This window comes from Primulina eburnea, chromosome 13, assembly GCF_022965805.1.
Source record: "Primulina eburnea isolate SZY01 chromosome 13, ASM2296580v1, whole genome shotgun sequence".
In the NCBI taxonomy this organism is placed as follows: Eukaryota; Viridiplantae; Streptophyta; class Magnoliopsida; order Lamiales; family Gesneriaceae; genus Primulina; species Primulina eburnea.
The window spans coordinates 2133082-2151786 of NC_133113.1; the positions used below are offsets into that span (position 1 = coordinate 2133082).

Below are 18705 nucleotides of genomic sequence, written 5' to 3' on the forward strand. Positions count from 1 at the left end.
AGAAGTGAATAAATCTTATCTCAGGGGTTATAAAGTTCATAAATTCAGCTTATACGCTGGGGAGGACATCCAATCCAGAATAGAAAAAATAGCTAGATTTATTATCTAGTATGGGGAGTTGGCCAACATGGAAAACTTCAACAGTTAAAATTGCGATTATTTCCAAATTCCCTAACAGTAACCGAATTTACTTGGTATGCCTCACTCCCCATGAATTTAGCGATGGAAAGAAAGTTTCACACTCAATTCTACATTATCGAACCAGAGGTATGAATTGCCGACTTATTCAGAATCAGTCAAAAGAAAGGAGTATCTGTAGAGTTCTTACATGAGATCGAATTCGATGGTGCAAAAAAATCTGAATTTCGAATTGAGGAAGAAATTTCAAGACGTTGACTTCAAAGATTTTTTTGAGTTGGTTGCGAAAGTTGCTGAACATGAGGAATTGTTGAGTGATGAGTCATACAAAAAGAGAAAAAAAACACTATGTGGTCATATTATCAAGAAGTGGAGATTATTTCCATCATCCATGTTAAACAAATCGTGTCACTGGCACTAGACTCGGGATAAGTATCCCTACTTTTCTTTCTACGTGTGGGAGTATATTAAAATTTTGTATATTGTTGGACGAAGGGATTCTGATATTTCTGATTTAAATATTGTTTTCCATTTCAATGTGTAGATATTTATATCGTTCTAATTTTTCTTTCTTGATTTCTTTGTGCGTCAATAACTTGTATATGAATTTTCAGCTACCAACAAAAAGTTGGAGTTCAGTGGACCGAAAATAGTGACAAAATCACACGCACGCATGTTTTACAAATCGTGCATCCAACATACCATGTGAAATGGAAATAGATAAGACAGTGTATTCCACTAATTAAAATAATAGAAACAAAATTAAATAACTTTTCTCAAATCAATTGAACTTGTCCAACGGCAATAATTGCTTTTGCAACTTAAACTCGTGGGGTGGTGCAATTTTTAAATATATATATACATATATATATATATATATATGATGATGATGATGATGATGATAGGCAAGTCTTTGACTCTATAACACACTGTGTTAAGTTTTTTTAAACAAAATAATAATAAAATAGGAACTTAATAAATAAGTTGCATTGTCCTCCTCTCTTTGTTTGAGAGAAGGAATGCTTTCGGTTCTGTCGGTGCTTGAAACTTATGGACAGTGAACAACAGCTTTGCACGACTTCGACAGTAGGATTGACCTTGAGAAAAGCGTTGGATCTTGGACCACTGCAAGTCCCTCAGTTTCCACCATCTACTTATATCATAATATATAAGTTAGTAGTCGATGTATTGGACACAGATTATGTTTTTAAGAAGTGATTAAATTTATAGAGGACGAATAAGTTAGGAAAAACTGACATTTTCCAAGTATATCCACACAACAATTTTCGATTACTAGTGCTGAAAATTGGATAATATTATGTCAATAACCACGTGAAAATTAAACAACACATTTATTTTTTGGTTTAGGATCTTTTTAATTGTTTTTTTAAATGTTCAACGTAAAAAAAATAAGGATGTAAACGATCTAAACCAAACCAAACAGTATCAGGCTTGAGCTTGGTTTGTTTAAGACTATTTGAGGCTCGAGCTTGAGCTCGATTCGTGCTTCTATTATCAGGCTCGAGCTCGTTTTGTATTGAAATTACTGAGCTCGAGAAAAGCTCGAGCTCGGCTCGTTAAAAGCTCGTTTAGCATGTTAATCAAGCCAGGCTCGAGCTTGATTCATAAATAGCTCTTTTAGCATGTTTAACAAGCCTGGCTTGAGCTCGTCTCGTTTTCGAGCTCGATAAGCATAAAATTGAGCTCGAGTTTGAGTTTGAATCGAGCTTGTTAAAAATTAAATATATCTATAAACTAATTTTAAATCAGACATAGAAATGTAAATTCATTCATAAATAATCAAAACGACACAAATAAGAGCTAAAAAACATAAATCAGTATATTATTGAACATTCCAAAATCATATTTGTGAGCCACCTAAACGAGCCGAGCTCGATCTCGAGTACGAGCCACCTAAACGAGTCGAGTTCGAGCTCGCGAGCCTATTATCAAACATGTTTACGAGCTCACGAGCCGAATATTCTTAGGCTTAAGCTTGGTTTGATTAAATTTTCGAGCTCAAAATCGAGTTTGAGCTTGGTTTGATATGATTAACAAACAAACTCAAACGAGCTTTTTATCGAGCCGAGCTTCGAATAGCTCGCAACGGTTTGGTTCATTTATATCCCTAAAAAAACCACATATTTGTAAGTGTTGGACGATCTTGAAACTGAAAGTCATAAACACAGCCCTCTATGGGAGGGATCTGCTCAAATTAATTTTCAAAAATTTAAAGGCAAAAATTTGTGTGAGATTGTCTCACGAGTCGTATTTTGTGAAACAAATCTTTTATTTTGGGTCATCCATGAAAAAATATTATTTTTTTATGCTAAGAGTATTACTTTTTATTGTGAATATCAGTGGGGTTAACATGTCTCACAGATAAAGATTCGTGAGATCCGAAGGACCTACTCAAATTTAAAAGACCAAATCCAAATAATTATAAAATAAAAATTCTCACAAAATTAAATAGCGAATTCCCATTAACATATACTTAATTAATAAACGCGATAATTTTGGTAGGGTCTTAATGTCAAGCATGATAATATTTTTCACAATATATAGAGAGTCGAGACAAGCAAATTATGGAATCAATTTTGGTATCCATCCTGTGCTTCTGTCTATATGGATAAGATTATTTTTTTAGCTGAGAGGTGTGTGTATTAAAATCAAGTATCGAACATGATATCTCAGCTCAAATTTAGAATTCTGACGTCAGATGAACAATAAGTCATCGATGATTTTTCGAAATGAATTCGTATCATTGCATCATTACGAATGACCATTATCACTCCTAATGACCTAATTTAAAAGACTAAATATTATGAAATATCATCGATTTTAAGAATACATGAGATTATCCTTAAAGACTTTGTTTGGACAAGCACTTTAAAAACGTTTTTAGTGTTATATAAACGAAAAAAACTTATAATATGTGTTTGGAAAAGATTTTTGTAAATTATTTTAAAAAAATTATTATCCAAATATACTTTTAAAAGAAAATTTGGGAGGTATTTTTTAATATTTCTAGAATAACCATATATTTTATCAACTCTAAAAAAAAATTTTATAAAACAATTGTCTAAATATAAATTTATTTTTAAAACAACGGTAAATTCCAAAAAAATGCATCTGCCCATTTTTCAATTAAGAATCAGTACCTAGTCATAATTTTTTTGAAATCAGTACCTGACAAATCTATGTTTTTAGTTTTAACTCCTCACAAAACAAAATTTACATTTTTACCCTTTATTATTTAAATAAATATATTATTTTAGTCACAAAAATTACATATATATTCTCCATTTAAAATATAATTTTGTAAAAAATTTGTTTCTCAATTATCATGGAATAAAAGTAAATACTTATTTTGATATATAAAGTACCTACTATAGGATTTCAGATACTTGATTTCGCTATTTGAATACTCCAAATATATAAGAAAATAATATATTTTCGAGCATTCACCATAAATTTTGTAATTGTTAGTCTTTTCATGAAAAATGCATTATTTTTTATTTTTTTTATAAAAAACATAGGTCATCACTCATCTTGAAATAAAATTAAGTATTTATTTTGACCTACAAAATACCTATTTTGGAGTTTCAAATGCTTGATTTGACTATTTGAATAATCCAAATGTGTAAGAAAATACTGAATCTTCGAGCTATCACAATAAATTCAATAATTGTTGTTCTTTTCATTGAAAATGCATTAAGATTACTTATTCATGTCATCTAATTTTTTAAAAAACATAGTTTCTCACTCATTGTTGAATTAGAAAAAGTACTTATTTTGGGGTTTCAAATATTTGATTTGGCTATTTGAATACTTCAAATGTGTAATAAAATACTTAAGTTTCAAGTAATATTAAGTGACTTTTTATGGTGTCATTTGTGAAGTTAAAATGTGATACTTAAATTGGCACAAAGAGTACCTAATTAGATTCTATAAATACATGATTTTACCTCGTAAATACTCGTATACAATAATTTGAGGATGCCTAAATATAATTTGAAGTTAATATTAATTGACACCGATGATAATATTCGTGAAGTAAAAATATGATACTTAAATTAATACAAATAATACATAATTCGAGTCCACAAATACTTGATTTTACCGTTTAAATACTCAAATTCGATTGAGTATGTAAAAATATATAGTTTGAAGATAACACTGAATGTTCTTTGATGATAATATTTGTAAATAAAAAATGTGCTACCTAAATTGGTACAAATAGTACTTAATTTGATTTCACATATATTTGATTTTATCTTTTAAATACTCAAATTTGATTATTTTGGGATATAAAATAATATAGTTTCAAGTAATATTGAGTGACTTTTGATGTGTCATTTTTGAAATTAAAATGTGATACCTAAATTAGTACAAAAAGTATTTATTCGAGTCTACCAATACTTAATTTTACTCCCTAAATGAGAAGTACTTAATTTGAGCAAATACTTGATTTCGTAAATGAGATACTCACAATATGTACTAAAATACTAGATATTCGAATAAGCAATGTAAGTTCACCAAGTGTTGGTATTTTTATGGAATATACATTTGGATGACATATTCATCTCATTTAATATATTTTTTTATAAAAAAATAAATTTTCAACTAAGCATGAAAATTTTAAAGTACTTATTTTTACTTGAGAAGTACCTAATTTGAGTTTGCAAATACTTGATTTCGTAAATGAGATACTCACAATATGTATTAAAATACTGGATATTCGAATAGTCAACGTAAGTTCATCAAGTATTGATATTTCCATATAATAAGTATTTGGATGGCATATTCATCTCATTTTAAAAAAATGTAAAAGAAAAAACAAATTCCCAACTAAGCATGAAAATTCTAAAATACATATTTTTATTTGAGAAGTGCCTAATTTGAGATTAAAAATATTTGATATGAGATACTCATAATATGTAATAGAATACTGGATATTCGAATATAGAACGTAAGCTCACCAAGTGTTTACTGTTCCTTGGAAGATGCATTTGGATGACATATTCATCTCATTTAAATTTTTTTTTTGTAAAAACAAAAATAAATTCTCAACTAAGTATTGAAATTTTAAAATACTTAGTTTTATTTTAGAAGTATCTAATTTGAGTTTACAAATACTTTATATCTTGAATAAGATACTCACAATATGTATTAAAATACTGGATACGAAGATACATTGATACGAAGAGTATCTAAATTGGTCTTTCCATGGAAGATACATTGATACATTGATACGAAGATACATTGATACCAAGTATTGGTCTTTCCATGGAAGATACATTGATACGAAGAGTATCTAAATTGGTGAAATTAAAATATGGTAGCTAAATTGGTACAAAGAGTATCTAATAATGCGAGTTCGCAAATACTTGATTTTACTCCCTAAATTCTTATATCCGACTATTCGAGGATGTCAAATTATATAGTTTGAAGTTAATATTGAGTGGTCTTTGATGATGACATTCGTGAAGTAAAAATGTGATACCTAAATTAATACAAATAATACCTAATACGAATCCACAAATACTTGATTTTACTATTTAAATACTCAAATTCGATTATTTGATAATGTCAAAATATATAATTTGAAGTCCATATTGAGTGGTCTTTGATGATGAGATCCGTGAAATAAAGATGTGATACCTAAATTGTTACAAGTATTACATAATTAGATTCCACTGATAATTGATTTTACCCTTCTAAAACTCAAATTTGATAATAGGTATAATGAAAGAATATTGATACATATAATGAATGATTACTAATAAGTATTATGTCAAATAAGTATAATTGTCAAATAAGTCATTCAATGAATATCAAAAGTATTGTAAATTAATATTGATGGGTATTTTATAAATATTTAATCTTAGAATCGATAGCTATACTTAAAGTGCAAATTTCAAGCTCATTTACGAACTATGTTCATAATGTATCTTTCAATTAGTCCATGATGAACAATGAACTATGTTTATTTATTTAAATGACATGAATAAGTATCCTAATGAATTTTTCATGGAAATATTGCATATTCGAATATCCAGTATTTTAATACATATTGTGAGTATCTTATTTACGAAATCAAATATTTGCAAACTCAAATTAGATACTTCTCAGGTAAAAGTAAATACTTTAAAATTTTCATACTTATTTGAGAATATTTTTTACCAAAAAAATATTAAATAAGATGAATATGTATTCCAAATGCATCTTCCATGGAAAGACCAATACTTGGTGAACTTACGTTGCATATTCGAATATTCAGTAGTCTATTACATATTATGAGTATCTCGTGTACCAAATCAAGTATTTGCAATATGAAATTAGGTACTTCTCAAGTAAAATTAAGTACATTTAAATATTCATGCTTATTTGAGAATTTGGTTTTTTTTTTTTTACAAAAAAATATTAAATGAGATAAATATGTCATCCAAATGCATTTTCCACAGAAATACCAACACTTGGTGAATTTACGTTGCATATTCGAATATCCAATATTCTATTACATATTATGAGTATCTCATGTACTAAATCAAGTATTTAAAATATGAAATTATGTACTTCTCAAGTAAAACTAAGTTTTTAAAATTTTCATGCTTATTTAAGATTTTTTTTACAGAAAATATATTAAACGAGATAAATATGTCATCCAAACGAATCTTCCATGGAAAACCAACACTTGGTAAACTTACGTTGCATATTTGAATATCCAATACTCTATTAAATATTATGAGTATCTGTTGTACCAAATCGAGCATTTGCAAACTCAAATTAGGTACTTCTCATCCAAATACATGCATATTTCATGAAAATACCAACACTTGGAGAACTTACGTTGCTTATTCGAATATTCAATATTTTAATACATATCGTGAGTATCCCATTTACGAAATCAAGTATTTGCGAACTCAAATTAAGCACTTCTCAAGTAAAACTAAGTACTTTAAAATTTGCATACTTATTTGGGAATTTGGTTTTTTAACAAAAAATATTAAATGAGATTAATATGTCATCCAAATGTATTTTTCATTGAAATACAAATACTTGATGAATTTATGTTGTCTATTCGAATATCCAGTATTTTAATACATATTGTGAGTATCTCATTTACGAAATTTGAGGTATAACTGAAGCTTCAATAAGCTCGATTTTATCGATCATCAATCGGGTATGAGTGCACGAGTTCTAATTAATTTCGAAGCATGTTGACGACAAGATATTCTCTGATTTTTATGATAAAATTCGTTCCACGTTAGCTTTGTTTTGATAGAGAAGCTCGCCAATTATTTGTTAGTGACTTGCTGTCTCACACTCTGAATTATATGGTCAATCCTGATTATATACACACGCACACATGTATACCCCATCACGGTTAACTTAATATCTTATGAAATGATTACGGGTTGTCGCATTATTTTTTTCTATTATTGAAATTGTTAAGATTGGAACTTGAATTTAACTCAACCATAAAAACTAGCTCAATGGGATAGGATTGTCCAAGTCCATATATGTAATTTCCAGGTATTTTATTCAACAGATGTAGGCCAACTAACACACCCCCTCACACTCAGAATGAACATTTAGAACGTGGAGTTTACAAATGACCCAACTGTGGGCAGAAGGAGTGGCCCAACTATGGGCAGTCTAACACATAACGGTGGAACTCGAGCTATGATACCATGTTAAGATTGAGACCTCGACCTAACTCTACTCAAAAAGTAGCTCAAGAGAGGAAGATTGTCCAAGTACATATATGCAACTCCCAGATATTTTATTCAACCGATGTGAGACAACTAACACACACCCTCATGTTCAGGAACGAACATCTGGAGCATGAAGTTTACAAATGAACCAACTACGGGCAGAATGAGTGGCCAAACTATTAGCACTCAAACACATAACGGTGGAACCTTGGCTTTGATATCATGCTAAGATTGAAACTTGTCTTAACTCAACCCCGAAAACTAGCTAGAGGGGGATGATTGTCCAAGTCTATATATGCAAATTTCAGGTATTTTATTATCCGACCGATGTGAGACAATTAACAGAAATTTATAAGAATAATTTATGCACCAAACTAACGAAATAGCATGCAAATTAAACTACTTTAACTAAACAAACCACATTGAACAAGCTCTAATAATTGACCAAACACTCGTCTACTTGTCAACTCGAATACTTTTGATGGCTGATTGACTTTCCTTTGTGTATCGTGTGTGTGGAGATTAAATCGTATTGTATTTGAAATATATATTACAATCTTTAAATTCGTGGACCTCATGTATGACCCACCGAAACTGGGAAAATTTGATTTTTTAAAAATTAATTAAGTATTAAAAATGACATATATAAACACTGCCTAATAATTGTTGACAAAATAATGACGACAACGACGATGTTGATGATATTCACTTTTTTTGACATATATTAAAAGAAAATCAATTTTAAAAACTATCTATATTTAATACAAATATTAAAAGAAATCAATTTTAAAAACTATCTATATTTAATACAAATATTATATATATATATATATATATATATATATATATATATATATATATATAGAGGGTTGTTACCCTGCACCCCAGGGGTGCAGGGTAACATGGGCGCCTGAGCCAGCTGGGCGCCACGTTTAGCGACGGTTTTATAACTCTGTCGTCATTAGCGACGGTTTTTCAACTCCGTCGCTACTAGCAACGGTTTGTAATAAACCGTCGCTAATTGTCCAATTTTTTTAAAAAAAAACTGACCCAGGGCGTTCAAAGAATTGAACTCCCCACACCAACGCCCACTCACAATAGAGAGGCGTGTTAACACCCCATTGTGGGTGCTCTTATGAAAGTGATTTTGTATCCATACTGTAGATAAATTGAGATCAAACAACAGAAGGCAAAATTTCCAAGATGTGCAAGGTGTTTCATTGTTCGGTAAATTTGTAAATCTACTTTTTCTATCGGCTGTTAAAGATTTATAGGACACCAACCGAAACCGGATTTTATATCCAACAGCTTCAGTGTTTGATTTTTCAAACACAAGATTTACCTTCAAATACCCTGCACATCTTGAAATTTTGCATGATTGATCTCAATTTGTCTATATGGATACAAATCACTCCTAAGAGCACCAGATGGGTGTAAACCTTTAACACCTTTCCATGTGAGTGCCCCTCTGGCAGTTTTTTTTTTAAAAAAAAATTTGTTTAGAAACCGTCGCGGTAGCGACGATTATGGTAAACCCAGGAGCGACAGAATCTCGAAACCGTCGCTTTGTACGTTATCGCTCCACTGGGCGCTGCACAGCTGTTACCCTGCACCCTTCAGGGTACAACCCTCATATATATATATATATAGATATATATATATATATATATATATATATATATATATTAGTGCACCTTCCTTAGAAATTTTTTCACTATGTTTTTATGATATTTGCATTAAAGAAATTGATTTTTTAATAATTTGAATAGATGAATATTTTTTGTTTATAAATTTTTTTTATCATGATACTAAAGTTAATTATTCAAAGCCCGTCAACTTTAATAATATAGTAATTATAATATAAATATCCACAAAAAATGTATAATATAGTCCTGATTACATATTGTCTATCAATAACCAAAGAAATTTATTTTTTTCATCAGAAATTCTAGCTTAACACTCTACACATCTGAGTGCTATGTCATTGTCCATTCCGAAACACACAACATTAAACCAGTACCACATAATAAAAAAGGACCAAAATTACAAAATAAAATGAAAAGGATAAAACTTCAATTTTGAAAATCTGTTTTCCCTAAAAAAAAATAATAGTGTTATGAGGAGGATACAATACTAACGAATGACAAACACGCGTTGCGTGTGTAAAATAATGAATACTACGTATGTGAACATGTTCATTAATAGATCGAGTTAATTCAAAAAATTTATTATAGTTTTTAATTATAATTTGGATAAAGATAATGCAATTATATTGAATTTGTGATTTTTAGAAATTATATGTGAATTTTTGAATTTTTAAAATAGATAACATATTTTAGTTAGGAGTAAATTATATCAAAAACTTTACTTATATAAATGAAGGCAAAAACTCGTGTGAGACGGTCTCACGGGTCAAATTTTGTGAGACGGATCTTTATTTGGGTAATCCATGAAATAGTATTGCTTTTTATGCTAAAAGTACTACTTTTTATTGTGAATATGGGTAGGGTTGACCCGTCTCACAGATTGAGATCCGTGAGACGGTCTCACATGAGACCTACTCATAAATGAATAAGGTATTTTCGTAAAAACTAATCGGTATCACAAATTCAGATAATTAAATACCTCCTCATAGGGATGTCAATGGGTCCGGGTTTTACCCAACCCCGCAATAGACCCGTGTATATGGAGTGGGTTTAGGCATACTAAATGGGTAATGGGGTGGGTCTCGGGGCTAATTTTCAGACCCGTCCGAATATAGGGTGGGTCATGGGTTCTATAATACCCGTCCCATATATGTAGATATAAATATTTTCAGGTTTTAGTTTTATTAATTTTCATTCTTTTAGTACCTCAGCTCAATCATAACGATCTTAGCTATTCCTATGTCAGTTGTTTAATTTGAATCTGCTTTTAGCAATAGTGGAAGAATAGTTGGTGCTCATCTTAGTAGACTTAAATATTGCCTACTCACTGATTTTATATTGATCTGTTTAAATTATGTTATTACTTATTTTTGGAGATGTCAAGATTTTTTTGTAGAGCTATCAACTCTTTTTTTTATATAATTTTTTATGTCATGAAAATACTTTGTTTGTTATTATCAAGTGTGGTCGAAAACATGAATTAATTTTCCACAATGTTGTATTTAGAGGCTTGTCTGATTCATAATTTAGTCATGTGAGAGAAATATTACTTTTTTATTTTAAAAAAATCGGGTCTCACGGGTCTCACGGATCTACCCGGTCTCGTTTCGTATTCGAGGTGGGGTGGGTATGAAGAATATTTAACCGGGGTGGGGCGGGTAATGTGTCAAAGTTTTTTCATGAGGAGGGTTTTGGGTTTAGTCAAACCCGCCCCATACCTGCCCATTGACATCTCTACCTCCTCAACCTTTATATAAAGTATGTGTAGGTCTTTTGTGAGACTGTCTCACGAATCTTTTTATCTGTGAGACATGTTAATCCTACCGATATTCACAATTAAAAGTAATACTCTTAGAATAAAAAGTAATAATTTTTCATGAATGATCCAAATAAGATATTTATCTCATAAAATAAGATCTGTAAGACCATCTCACAAAAATTTTTGCAAGTATATAAATATAGATTATGTGAATTAAAATTTAATCGTATTAGAAACCAAATATAACTATTATCAAAGTTTTAACCAGGATGATGGACATAATTATCATGATAAGATTATTGCTTCAAATTCATAACGATAGATGAAATTTTATCATAACTCCAATCTTTTGAGAAAGGTTAATAAGTGACAAGGGTGATCTTGCAAATCACAACTAATGAAATTTATATTAATGATAGATTTATATTATTATAATGCCAAATTATATGCTAAAATTTTGAAAGAAGAAAACATAAACGATAAGAAAAAAATCAAAGTTAATGTACCAAAATCAAACTTCGAAAGCCTGGTTAAGCAAAATACAAATAGGAAAATTAATAGATAAAAAATGGTTATTTTCAGAATCTTTCCTAGAATAAAAATCTTATTGTTGCATGCATGAGATAAACACAATCTCTTCTTTTTCAAACTAAAGCCCAAGATATGGAAACACTTACCATCTGGAAACAATCAAATCTTTTATCAAAATCTTTTATCAAAATCGTTTTATTCCTCCGATTACCTTAGAATTCTCATATAGGATCATAATTGCATCCCAGTTTATTCTCTCTTCTGGAAAGGAATCGGGTCGAGTGAATCTATGGATGGTATGTCGACGGAGAATTTGTTCAACTCTCTTCAGTACTTCCCTGATTTAACAATGCAAGAAAGCCGTCATCAGCCACCGTCGCCTGCTGTTTCGACCACCGGGAACAGACATCTTCACCCAGAAATCGAGCCTTTCTACCCTAGGGAGTATTGGTCCCGAAGTAGCGCACTGAGGGAGAGTGTCGGCGCAGGGCTTGTTCCCTCCGGGAACATGCCGGAGAACCATCTTCCGCCGTCTCGCACCACTGGCCCAGCCGCAAGAAACCACCCTCTTCAGCCGGATGTTTTCTACCCCGATTACTACAGGCGTCAGAATCTTGCACCGAGTGATAACGGTGCCATCTATTCACAGCCTGTTCCTGCAAGAAACAACCTCCTTCGACAGCCCAGACGGGATCCTTTCTTCCCCGGCGGCGAAAGCTTTCGGGGTCCCCCTTTGACTGATTGTGGTCGTGTAAGCCCTAGTTTTCCTGTCGAATTTTCCCTGGAAGCCGAATTCGCCCGACTCAAATTCTTGGAGGGTCGTGAACAACCAGGTTTATCGGAGCCACTGTCCGTTTATGGCCGGGCCGCCCACGAAGGTCTAAACAGTTCGTCACTTAATTGGCTTCGTGGGAATGAAATACCACCACCGTTATCCTTAGGAGATCTGCAGGCACTGCGGGCTTCTGCTGCTGCAGAGGGGTTCAAGCTACCCCAAGTCTATCCGGATTTCGAAGATCGTTTTCTGATTCCCGATTCATATTGGGTAAATAGAGATTCCAATAGAATTAAGAATATTTTGGGAGGTGTTAATTCATATAATCGAGGGATGAATATCAACGGCTATAAACCTCGAAACGGGTTCAACTTTTCGAAGCACGTGCCAATTTCCATAACCGGGGTTAACTCGAGTAGCTTGGCATCATCGATCCCCTCTCCTCGCAATGGTTATGGCCATGGTTCCACCCAAAGTGTTACTTGTTCTTCTGTGGAAGATTTGAAGGGCGGAGTGTTTTTGGAAGCAATGGATCAACACGGTTGCCGATTATTGCGCCAAAAACTTGATGAAGGGAGACCGGAGGACGTCCTGATGATCTTTTCTGAGCTGAAAGATCGCATACATACATTGATGTGTGATCGGTTCGGTAACAGTGTGATTCAAAAGCTCTTTGAAGTCTGCGATGAAGAGCAGGTGTCACAGTTGGTTTCTTTGATGACTGCGGATGAAGAGTTACTCATTGCTGTCTGCCTCGACCCTGAAGGGTATATTTCAAATCACTCCTACAATATATGTAAACTTTAACTTTAAGCAACACCTCAAACATGATAATTCGAGTCCCGGATTTTCGTGTTTCTTTGCAGATCTCAATCTATGCAGAAGTTTGTCCAGTGTCTCGTGGCACCAGAGCTTGTATCCCATATGCTATCCATCTTCGAACACATCACCATTCGGCTCGTGAACAACCATATCGGTTCTGGGGTTATTCAGCATTGCATAAGTATCTTCCCTGCTGAAGAAACTGAGGTATTTGTTGCTTGACTTCATCTTATTTTAATCACAAATTAATCTACCATATCTAATAGCAGTATCTTTGATTTTCACAGAAAATACTCAATGTGATAGCTGATAATTGTTTCCAAATTGCGACCAACCGAAGCGGATGCTGCCTCCTGCAAGTCTTCATAACAAAAGACAGTCCACTGGAAAGCCAACTGCATATTCTCGCAGAAATAGTATCAAATATACATGAACTGTCTAAAAATCAATTTGGGTACGTATTACACACATGCGCGCGATTCCTTCGCATATCCGACTTGGAAATTTGTTGTATAAAATTCAAAAATTTCGGGTTTCAGGAATTATGTAGTGCAGCATGTCATAGGACTCGAGATTCCAAATGTGATCAAAGGTATGGTAGCTGGACTGAGAGGGAATTTCGTTTCCCTCTCGATGGACAAGTATGGAAGCAATGTAGTGGAGAGATTGATGAAAGTATCTCAAGAAATATATGCGCCTCAAATCATCAACGAGATCACTAGCAGCCCCAGTTTCTTGAATGTCGTGCTGGATCCTTATGGCAACTATGTTGTACAATCTGCCAAGAGATACGCCACGGTACTACAACCTCTGTAAACTATGCTAGTCTCTGTTTGTTTCTTTACGATCTCGAAAAGAACATAATTTAAGGTTAATATGGTGTTATCCTATCTTGCAGGGAGCCACTCGCAAGACTTTGAATAATCTGATTTTGCAACACTTCGATGACTTGCATAACCATCTCTATGGAAAAAATGTTCTGCTAAACAAGGTGAAAACAAGGCATTCCATCTGATTATCGAGAAATATGGATTCCTTTCTGCTCCTGAACCCGTCCCAGCTATGAATATGACCACGACTGTTTGTCTTTTTGTGTTCTTTGTTTTTGGATACTTATGTTTTTGTGTGTGCATGTGTGTTTTGAGATGTCGTTTCGAAGATTTTATGGTATTTTTTGTCATGTTTGAGGCTTGTTTTGAAATTGTCTTTTTTGTCATGTTTGAGGCACCACTGTTTGAGTTATGGATTGAATAGGTTTAGTTTGTAGTTTGTGTCTTAATTACTGTCCCATCCTCGTAAAGCTAGACCTCCTCTCTTAAATATTTATATTTATTTTATTTAGTTGATGCTGATAGAATTTCCATGTGCACCTACTTGATTATTATATCTAAAAGTCCTTGGCAATTTTTACTATAGAATTTATGGGAAAATATTGAATAAATTCTGGTAAAAGGAAGAGTAAAAACCAGTTAATAACATACTGAAACAAGGGGAAATTATTTTAAAATTTCTCTAGTTTTTGAAAACTAATCCTCCACGAATATATACATTTGAGTTATGTTAGTTTAAATTAAAAAAATTTTGCCAAGATTATTTTTCTAACATCAAGAAACAAGACATTAAAACAGTGGGATTTACTGAAGTTACTTATCTTAAATTTTTTTTCATATTTTTTTGCTTAGAGCTCAAGAGCGAGTTTGGATAAAGAACTTGTAACTTAAAATAAACTTAACTTTTAAAAATGATTTTATTGAAAAATTTAAAACGTTTTTTATGTTTGGATTAGATAAATGTTTAAAAGTTCTCCAACCAAATTTTTTTTTTAAAAAATTTATTATAGGAGGTGAGAGGACTCGAACCTGAGTCATTACGGAGAAACAAAGTGAGACCATTGGAGCTAAATCTCGGTCTCAAGTTATCCAACCAAATTAAACACACTTTTAAATTCATTTTAGACTCAAAAATTAAGTTGAACCGTTGAACTATTGAAGGAAGCAACTGAAAAGGTTTTAATTGTTATAAATTTTAATATAATATAAATTTAATATAATATAAAATAAAATAATAAAAAATAGAGAAGAGCTCAGAACCATTTTAATCAAAACTGAGAACCTATATTTTGTAGAATACAATTGCAAAATCCAAATATGTATAGATAGATGTAGAAAATTTGAAACCCTTCATAAGTCACATTGAGAGATCCACGAGTAGATCTCTTGTGATACGTTTTTACGAATTTTTATATGTGAGACATATTAATCTTACCGATATTCACAATAAAAAGTAATACTTTTTCGTATATGACTCAAATAAGATATCCGTCTCACAGAACCATGAGATCGTCTCACATAAGTTTTTGTCTATTCTAGGTATCACATTATGCTGCATTCCTTCTTCATTTATATACTCAACTATCCACACACACAAAAAAAAAAAAGAAGAAATTTCGTGAATATATTAAATATATCTACACAAACACCCAAAAAAAAATTAATACACAAATGGATAATATACATTTTCCTACCTATAGTGTAGGAAACTTAGTTTCTTACATGCCAAAATGGTCCCTAAACTTATAAACTAAAATTTGACATAAGAAAATCTTGCATTTTATGGAAACGTTGGAAACTAACAGATTTGAGTGCATGACAATCGCGTGACCAATTTTGCAGCGAATCCACTAGTTTATGATGTTTTAGTAATGGCGATGATTTTTTCTGGTCGAGTCCGTAGCGATCATTTGTCATGTGAGAGACAAGATCAGGGACTAACCGGAGAGAAAAAAACCTGTAAACATGGAGCAAAGATAGACGACGTTGTCCCGACTATGTTATACCGAGAAATCATATATTCACTAGTATACCGACGCATGCGTTGCGTGCTTGTATAATATTTTTTTTTTATAATTCATTTGGTTTATTTTTAAATGAGTTTCAAAATATAATTATAAGAAATAATGAGAGAACATACTGCAATTTTGACATATAAATTAAAAAATAAATAGAAAAATAAAAGAATAAAAAAATGACCCGAATAAAAATTGAACCTATAACTTTAACTTAATGCCTAAGAAACAGAAACTACGTCATCTGAACTACATGTAACTTACATTATAATTTTAATATTGTATTAATATGTATAATTATTAAAACAGACCATGATACCAAAAGTTAGTTAGTCTAAGTATCTCAAATTTAATAATACATTATAGATATGATAGAGAATTGTAGCCTTTTATTCAACAACAACAACGGTTCCAAGACAACAGAGGGATTAATGGAGATAATAAATCAATCAAGGGCACTTGGGCTTGCCCTTGGAGCTACGGTAGTCCCTGTAACAAGGGCACTGGTGCTTGTTCCCGTAAGTACCCGACGGCACGCACTTGCATTTCGCACAGCAGATCCCGCAATATTTCAGGCACCGGTCCTTCAACCCCGCCTTCGAGCACCGCAACCCGCAGCTCTGTTGGCAATTAACTGCGTCTGCACCATGCAAACCGAATCATTAACACCATATATAATTCATAAATTTCACCCTTATATATATATTAATGGAGACTTACTAATCTTGGCCATGGTGGGTTCGATGAAAGAGTTGCTTAACAGAAGAGCGCAGAGAAGAAGGAAGCAGAGAAAGCAGGAGGAAATTTTCATGGCGCCTCTGTTGTATTGAATATATGTGATAAAGCGCGCATTGGTATTTATAGAAGCTAGAGATTCAATGTTTGGTTGGATCATGAACAATATTAGGAATATGATGTGACAGGATAAAAATAGATGTAAGAGAGTTATGCAAATGATGAGAGATGAGAGCGCATCGAGACGTGTCTAAACCAGAGATTTTTGTCTGAAAAAGGTTGTGCTAATATGCAAACACAAAGATCACCGTGTGAATGGGTGTCGAAATGATATCTTGCGTGGCCACTCCGATGTTAAAGTGAGTCTTGAATAATGAAAACCAACGTAACAAAAGAAATGTTGTGCCAATAATGTATCAAAATTTAGAGAATAAATGATGTCAAAGATATATATGTGAATGAATGCATTAATTTCTAAACAAATATGGTATTTATAGAAAGAAAGTCAATAATTACATGGTTTTCAGTGCCCACTTACTAATAATGACAAGATGATTGCTCATACCCTACTTTTCTAACATGCCAAACTGTCCATTTTGTCTTGTCAAATCTATGCGATTCTGACACTAATGATTACCAAGATAAGGTATCTCATACTTGTGCACTCGAAAGTTATTATCGAGGTAACCCAGGTAAGAAACAATCACTCGGAACTCGTCTGGAAGCCTAGCTTCTCGCAGCCCGAGAGCTGATGTCTCGGGCATTTATTTGCCCGACTACTTATCGGATTGATCCAAAAATTATCATAACTTGATCCATGATCGAGATCACCTAATACCCATGACCCGGGCCTCTCCAAGGGATATCAGAATATTTCAGAACCTACTCGAAAACATATGATATTGGACCGTAATGCCCTTTTTGGTACGGAATGTGTTATGGGCTTTGGAATGGAAGGAAGATGATAATGCTCATGATCATCATTTTTCTATTTATTTTATTAATGTTATTATAATTATCATTTTTTATTTATTTATTTTTTATTTTAAATATTAAATATTCATTTATCTACTACTATATTATTAAATTTCAGATCCTTACAGGATACCAAAATATTTATTTTCATAATTATTCTTCTTACCCTATTAAAAACTTCCTCAAATCACTCTATATTTTACATAGAAACAAATTTAAACAAAAATTCGTCTTTTAGATCGAACAACTCTTCTAAATTAAAAATAATTTTATATTAATTGTTTAATATTATTTAATTAAATTAAAAATAATAATAACGCTTACATGTGCATCTTTTACTAGTTATTATTATGATTATGATCATTATTGTATTATATATTACCATTCATATAAATATAAATAAAACAATAGTTTGAAAATTAATTCGGTTCTTCGTGTGTATTCTCGGGACATATCAATTATAATTTCAAAAGAAACGAGAATGTTGATTTTATTTTCACCTATTTCTCATATATCAAACTCAGAGTGGGAAATGTAATTTTCACCTAAATTCGATTTCTTGAAACTATTAAATCTTTCAACTATGATTTATTTGGTACATGTGACGAGAATTAAGCTCGTATTATTCATATTAAAATCATCTGATAAAAAATAAATGAAAAAATAAAACAAAATGACCTTCAATACTTCAAAATGAAAGGAAATAAGTTTATCGTTTCTCATTATTTTTGTTTATGTATATTTAATGTCTGTAATAT

At 31.9% G+C, this 18705-nt stretch overlaps 1 protein-coding gene across 1 annotated transcript; it reads left to right on the top strand.

Moving 5' to 3' along the window:
- The first annotated feature begins 12092 nt into the window (after nucleotides 1-12092).
- On the top strand, nucleotides 12093-14525 carry LOC140810711 (pumilio domain-containing protein C6G9.14-like). Its single transcript, XM_073168591.1, has 5 exons — nucleotides 12093-13337; nucleotides 13437-13599; nucleotides 13680-13846; nucleotides 13932-14190; nucleotides 14291-14525. The coding sequence occupies exons 1-5, from the start codon at nucleotides 12094-12096 to the stop codon at nucleotides 14405-14407; spliced, it is 1950 nt and encodes a 649-aa protein (XP_073024692.1). The 5' UTR covers nucleotide 12093; the 3' UTR covers nucleotides 14408-14525.
- Nucleotides 14526-18705: the final 4180 nt, after the last annotated feature.

Coding starts and splice junctions, on each gene's coding strand:
- LOC140810711 (XM_073168591.1), top strand. CDS start 12,094: ATGTCGACGGAGAATTTGTTCAACTCTCTTCAGTACTTCCCTGATTTA. Junction 13,600..13,679: donor TCCCTGCTGAAGAAACTGAG/GTATTTGTTGCT, acceptor TGATTTTCACAG/AAAATACTCAATGTGATAGC. Junction 13,847..13,931: donor CTGTCTAAAAATCAATTTGG/GTACGTATTACA, acceptor TTCGGGTTTCAG/GAATTATGTAGTGCAGCATG.